This window comes from Pyxicephalus adspersus, chromosome 9 (genome assembly GCF_032062135.1).
Source record: "Pyxicephalus adspersus chromosome 9, UCB_Pads_2.0, whole genome shotgun sequence".
NCBI classification, from domain to species: Eukaryota; Metazoa; Chordata; class Amphibia; order Anura; family Pyxicephalidae; genus Pyxicephalus; species Pyxicephalus adspersus.
In genome coordinates this window covers 836,036-842,796 of record NC_092866.1, presented here as the reverse complement: position 1 = coordinate 842,796, position 6,761 = coordinate 836,036, and the positions used below count along the sequence as shown (strand labels likewise).

Below are 6,761 nucleotides of genomic sequence, written 5' to 3'. Positions count from 1 at the left end.
GGGGGGGGGGGGGTTAACCAAACCTAGCAGTGGGTAATTGTATGAGGGTAATAGGGGAATTTATTATTACCCAAACACTGGAGGGGGGCACTGTGCTCTGGTTGTAATAGGGGGCGCCATTGAGCCCTAAAAATAGTGGATAGTAGGACACGGGGACACAAAGACTGATTGTGGGGGAGGGGGGACGCCACTGCGCAGATGGTTCCATACAATTAAGCTCAGTGGCGCCCCCTTTATAGCAGGATCATTGTACAATAGGGGTTCTCCCTCTGGTCACATGACACCTAGGTGGAGAGTTCCCCTTTATTATGAGGTCCTCTGATGCCCCCACCTATCACCCCGGGGGGCTCTGAGCTGACCGTGGTCAAAGATTTCGGTGAGTCACCGACCCTGTAAAATGCAGAAATCTTCTGCGGGGTGACAGCTCAGCATTTCCTGGCCGGGGCGCGGCAGCTCCTCAAACTTTCCTGGAAGTTTCTCAGCTCTGGTAAAGAGGACCTGTCTGTGCTGCACGGGGGGGGTCACATGATCTGTACCAGACCTGGCCAATCAGGAGCCGGCATGGATTTTCCCACGGTTTGTGCTGTCATTTTATTAATGCGTTGGGACCGTAAAAAATGCAGCGGGGGGGGGGGTCTCCCACGCACCCAGCGCCATGAGGTTGTGGGAATCGGTCGCAGCGAGCCGCGCATGTTATTTGTGTCTCTTCTGCATTGCGAAACCCGGCCACATTCCTGCTATGACCCCTAATTGCCCCATAATTGCCCCATTAGTCTGTTGTCCCCATTGATGAGATTCCTGTGTTATTACTTGAGGGATGGAATGCCTGCTGATCCTGCCAGAAACCTGGGAGCGTAGTACTTCCTGTGTCTGCTATCAGACTCTTTGCTCCCATATATTGGGGGGGGGGGGGTTATGGTTTCTGGGGTTCTGATTGGACGATTGTTAATCCCTGTTTTCTCCCCTCTCCTTGCAGTATTCCGGCTTCCAGCAGACGGCAGATAAATGTTTTGTGTGCGGCCATCTTATCATGGAAATGGTGAGTGCGCTTCCTGCTATGTATGTGTCACTAGCTCCGCCCCCGAGGAACTACAAATCCCAGCAATCCCACAGAGCCCTTCTCATATTGGTGGCGCGTTCACCAGAATTGCAGTGTCCCCCCAGCCCTGACGGGGGCTGTGCATGTCCTGAATACAAGCTATGTGCATAACATCATCCTCCCCCGGGGGGGCGCCGTGTTGCTGTGAATCAGCTAATCCCCAGCTGACGTGTCGGCGGTCTCATCGCTGCGGCTCTCCCACGTGTGTGGACATGTCTGCCCGCGTCTGTTATGTCTGCCCGGCATGCGAGGAGCCGCTTTGTCAATGCCGCCCCAGGCGTTATGTCAGCCATTAGTCACGGTCGTGTGGAGACGCTTCCCTCGCCCACGGCGGTGTTCTGGTGACGGCATCTCGTGTCACTGTGCGGCACGGAATTCCTTCCCCTGACCGCAGACACCACTCAGAATTGGGGATCCCTCCCCCTCTGCCCCACATCACAGGAAGTGGATGGGGAGTCAGGTGATGCCTGAACAAAGATGATGCCGTTATTCGGAAAAGCAGGCATTGTCAGTGGTCATGTGATCTCGGCGCTTGTGTGATGGTGACAGGTCCCCTTTAAAGGAAATTCATCTAAAGATGTCACATGTTGCAGCTTACTGGTCAGTACATGAGGTGGCTGCCTTGCTTTTCCCTTTTTGGGCTTCTCACCTAGTGATCCTGCCAGTAACTCACTTCCTGTTTTGCACGGCATCCATAGACTAGAAATTAGCCGCCTCCCACATTCCTCTGTTCTGTAATACGGAGCCCCCCCATAGGGTCACATGGTGTCCGGCCTGATCTCTGTGGTTTCTCTGCAGATCCTGCAGGCCCTGGGGAAGTCCTATCATCCCGGCTGCTTCCGCTGTGTGGTTTGTAATGAGTGCCTGGACGGCGTCCCCTTCACTGTGGATGTGGAGAACAACATTTACTGCGTCAAAGATTATCACACGTAAGGTCCGGGGGTGCGGGGAGCGGGAGAGAGCAGGGTGCTGGGGGAGGAGGAGCGGAGAGAGAGGGGAGTGCTGGGGGGGAGGGGGGAGGAGCGCGAGAGAGTGGGGTGCTGGGGGAGCAGGAGAAGGCAGAGTGCTGGGGGAGGGGAACTGGAAGAGAGTGGGGAGCGGGAGAGAGCGGAGTGCTGGGGGAGGGTAAGCGGAATGCTAGGGGAGAGAGGGGGGGTTTTGGGGGAGAGGGGATGCAAGGAAAGGGGGAGAGAGAGGAGTTCTGGGGATGCGAGGAGAGGGAGAGAGAGGAGTGCTGGGGATGTGGGGGGAGAAGAGAGAGGAGTGCTGGGGATGCGAGGAGGGGGAGACAGAGGAGTGCTGGGAATGCGGGGAGGGGGAGAGAGAGAGGAGTTCTGGGGATGTGGGGAGAGAGAGAGGGGTGCAGGGGATGCTGGGAGGGGGAGAGAGAGGGGTGCTGGATGTGGATGGCACAGCTCTTGGTGTATGACCTCCAGGGAGTGCTGTGACATTCACCAATCAGTTTCATCTTCTTGGGCTCATCATTGCAGGATAGGGGGCGCCCTCCCCGGGGGGGGGAAGGGATCATGTGACCCGTGTATGGGGGGGGCAGTGTGTGGGGGATCTGAATCTCTCTGGATTTTTTTTGTTGTAATTTTTTTTTTCCATTTTTCAGGGTTTTTGCACCTAAATGTGCCTCCTGCAACCAGCCGATTCTGCCAGCGCAGGTAATGTCGGAGTCCCTCCTTAGCTCATTTGCCTCCAATTGGCTCCCCCCTGAGATTGGCATGTGAGGAGCCCGGTGTCCCCGCCCTCCTGGCACCTGGCCTATGACGGCTCTGACGTCACCGGCGGTGTTTGTGTTGGACGTGGTGATGGCGGATAACTATAAACTGCCGGTTCCCAGGATAATTTCCCCGGGGACCCCCACAGACCATGGGAAGGGAACAGAGGCATGCTGGGACTTCCTGCCAGACATGTGACCTGATTAAAGGGCTCCGAAGAGCCGGCACCATGATGGGGGGAGTCACACCGCAGCTTATACCCCGGGTTGAGTCTGGCTGCATTCATGAAGACCAATATGCGACCCCCAGCTCTGTAATGTGGCTCTCCCCCATGGGGGGTCTCAATACATAGAATTGCCCCATTTGCCCCCCAATAGTTTTGGTTGGAGCCGGTGTCTCTGTTAATGATCAGTTGGGTGCAGTGCCAAATGTTTCATGGGGGAGGGGCTGGGAGACTTTGGATGGGGACAGAGATGTGACCTTCAGCTAATAAATGATTAATTCCCCCCCCAGGTGTGGTATGTGGGGGCGGAGCTTAACCCCACCCCCATATTTACCTGAGCTTTGTATTGCAGGGGTCAGAGGAGACCATCAGGGTGGTGTCCATGGACAAAGATTACCACGTGGAGTGTTATCACTGTGAGGTGAGATAGGGGGCAGCGGAGGGCAGGGGGGTGGAAGGTGGGGCAGGGGGGGTTACTACCCTGAGAAGGTCATCTGTTTAGGGTTCTATAATCATCACCCCCAATATGATGGAAATGGGGGAACCCAGGGCAACCAATAGGAAAAGAGGTCCAACCAAATGAACCCCAAATCCTGGGCCTCCATCCTTGGAATCTCTGACGCTCCTCAGACCCCTCCTTTTCCTTGCATTGAACCCTCCCTGGTCAAACCCCCAAATTCTAAATCCCCATCCATGGACCCCAAAACCTGCACCCGCAAGTAACTCCAATCTTCAGAACCCTCAACTTCCCTACCTGAACCCCGAACCCAAATCATACCCAATCTCCATCCCCACATTCCTTCCATGTATGGAGCCCCAACCTCTTCAGAACCCTTCACCCAAATCTTGGACCTCCATCCATAGAACCCTGAGCCCAAATCTCTCAGCACCAACACCTTCATCCTCAGAACCCCAAATCCTCCTCAGATAATTTGACTTCCTTGAGCCACCCCAACCCCAAATCTAAATGCTCCGTCCATGGAAAGGTGAACCCCTCCCCCCACAGAATCCTAAAACTTGAACCTCCCAGAACCTCAAATTTCCATCAGAACCTCCTCCTGGAACACTAGAGGGCGCCGTAGAACCAAGCAGCTGCCCCCTGGTGGTGATACTTCATTTTGCACCATTATAATCAGTATTTATATAGCGCCAACATATTACGCAGCGCTGTACATTAAATAGGGGTTACAAATAACAGACAGATACAAACAGTGACACAGGAGGAGGAGGGGACCCTGCCCCGAAGAGCTTACAATCTAGGAGGTGGGGGAAGGGTTTTTCTTGCGCTCCCCCTATAATTGCTGTTCTTTGTTTCTCCCCCCAGGATTGTCACCTTCAGCTGAATGATGAGGAGGGTCACCGCTGCTACCCCCTGGACGGGCACCTCCTGTGCCACAGCTGTCACATCCATCGTATAAATGTCGCCATGCCGGCGCCTCACCCCTCCAGCTACCCCATGCACGTCACAGAACTCTGAACCGCCGGAGAGGACAGAGACTGCTCGCCCATTTACCGGGGTACAAAATCCGGGGGGAGGGGGGGCCAACCCTCTCAGGGTGACACCAACACTGGACCCGTTAGCTAAAGTGCCATTAACCTTGCGGCCAGGGCCGCGTCACCGCCATTATTTATTGTCTTGTCAGTCAGTGCCACTCCGCGGGGCCGCTGCGTCTGCGCAGGGTGGGAGCTAGGGGGCAGTATTAGCACTTAATCCATATTAACCCTTTACATGTTACACGCCAGACCGGTATTACACGGAACTACCTGTGTGCTGTAATGGAGGGGCGGAGCTATGAACTATCAGTGTGCAGGAGGAGGCGGGCCCTAAACTTTCAGTGTGCTGTAATGAAAGGGGCGGAGCCATGTGCTGTTTGCTGTAGTGGAAGGGGCGGGACCAATCACACCCAATGAGGGTGTCGGCACTGCATACATGGGGACCTGGCAGCCAATATCTGGCCTATGGGCCATGGAGAAATACCCATTCTCACCACTAGAGGCAGTGTGATAAATATAATTTCTGAGCTACGTTGTGCCAACGTATTCTCACACACAATACAAAGCCCGGGGTGCCATGATTGGGCCAGAGGTAAGTTGCCTGTAGATTGTCATATGGCGTATGTCGCGGTAACATACAATCAAATCCGGCCAATCGGGCTGCATTGCAGAAATGAACAATGTGGGTGGAGCTATAGAGGACCTTTGGGGCTTATTCACAAAAGCTGAAGACTTGTTACATTGTGTGTACCGGCCCTTTAATTCAGTCCATAACTCTTCCCACTGGCCATGGCTACACCAATCAGCATCAGTTGGGCATTTACTGACCAATTATGGTTTCAGGAAATGTCATGTGACCCCTGAAAGACACTGCCAGCTCTGCTTTTTATTTTCCCCTTTAAATGTTTTAAAAAAAAAAAACCCTTCCCCCCGCCCCAGAGGATTCCCGCAGGATTCGGGTTTTCATGCCATCACACACTGTAAGCCCCCTTCCCAATGTTTACATTTTGCTGCAGGTTGGTGGGCAGGCGGAGCAGAGCAGTGTCCATTCCGGAGAGTTGGATGGTTGTTGCCCCTCGCTGATCATACTGTTATCTCTCACACACCATCAATCTGTCTATAAAATGGCGATAATGTAAATCGCCAGCAGAGGGAGTGAGTGAGCAGAGGAAGGGGCTAGGCAGTTTATTAACACTGAACTCCATGATATATTTCGGGTGGAGCTGGGTGGGATCAGGGCGGAGATTACCCCCACTTCCTGTCCCGGTGACACCTGGAGTCTAAAGCCCTGCACATATCAGCTGTGGTCCATATCCCAGTACAAGGTCGCCCTCTACAGACCATTTCATGCATTTCACAGGTGGAGGCGTGTCTCAGTATTGCCCCTCCCCAAGCAGTGCCCCGCCCCCTGACCATATTCATTGACTTCATGATCTCCCTGCTGCTCCAGAATCCACCAATAGACTGAGCTTTGTGTTTCTTTTGGACCAAGTTGGGCGTGGCATCACCCGCTCTGTATATGGTGAGGGCCACCAGAGGGCGGGACTTATCAGAGGGCGGGGCGTAGTTGATCTATTTTTCTATTGGTTGTGGCAGGACGTGGAATTTGCGCTTGGGTTATTTAGTCCTGTAGGAGATTTCTTGGCGTTTTGTATTTCAGTCTCCAGACGCAGATTTTAGATTTATTTATCCGGAGATTCTGCTGTAAGTTATTTAATGTTAAAGAGAGAACGCAGCCACGGCCTCGGATGTAGTGGTCACCATCGCATTTTTACAATAAAGAACTTTTTGTAGTTGATGTCGCCCTGCCTGGTTTATGTCGGGGGGGAGGGGACATAAAATTAAAGCCGCTGTGACACCTCGGATCTCCTGCGGCCAATTAGCAGCCACTTCCTGTCTACATTTCCTCCAATGGCTGCATGGAATTCCTCAGGATGGGTCTCCTGATGGTGACAACAGCGGGCCATGCCTGTCAGGGACAGAGCGTTGTCACCCCATAACGGGAAGTACCTGAACAAGGACCTCTTTGGCAGGATCACCAGGGATGTCACTGGCTGTACAGATAACTAGAGTGACCCCACTATCGGATACTAGAGGGGAGATCCCCCTAAAAACCTTCTGGGTTCACAGTGTTAGATGAGAGCACTGTACAATGACACCTACGTCCTGGGGGGGAACTGAGCTCTATAGGGGGGAGGCTGCAAGGAGGGGGTCGCTGAGC

At 53.7% G+C, this 6,761-nt stretch overlaps 1 protein-coding gene across 1 annotated transcript in view; it reads left to right on the top strand.

Annotated features, from left to right (window-relative positions):
• The window catches only part of LOC140338663 (Wilms tumor protein 1-interacting protein homolog), a 20,646-nt gene extending 14,308 nt beyond the window's left edge, over window positions 1–6,338 (top strand). The window contains exons 4-8 of the mRNA XM_072422953.1: window positions 977–1,039; window positions 1,898–2,028; window positions 2,715–2,766; window positions 3,399–3,467; window positions 4,371–6,338. Of these exons, the coding sequence (XP_072279054.1) occupies window positions 977–1,039; window positions 1,898–2,028; window positions 2,715–2,766; window positions 3,399–3,467; window positions 4,371–4,523 (468 nt within the window). The 3' untranslated portion in view covers window positions 4,524–6,338. The remainder of the gene's footprint in view (window positions 1–976; window positions 1,040–1,897; window positions 2,029–2,714; window positions 2,767–3,398; window positions 3,468–4,370) is intronic.
• Window positions 6,339–6,761: the final 423 nt, after the last annotated feature.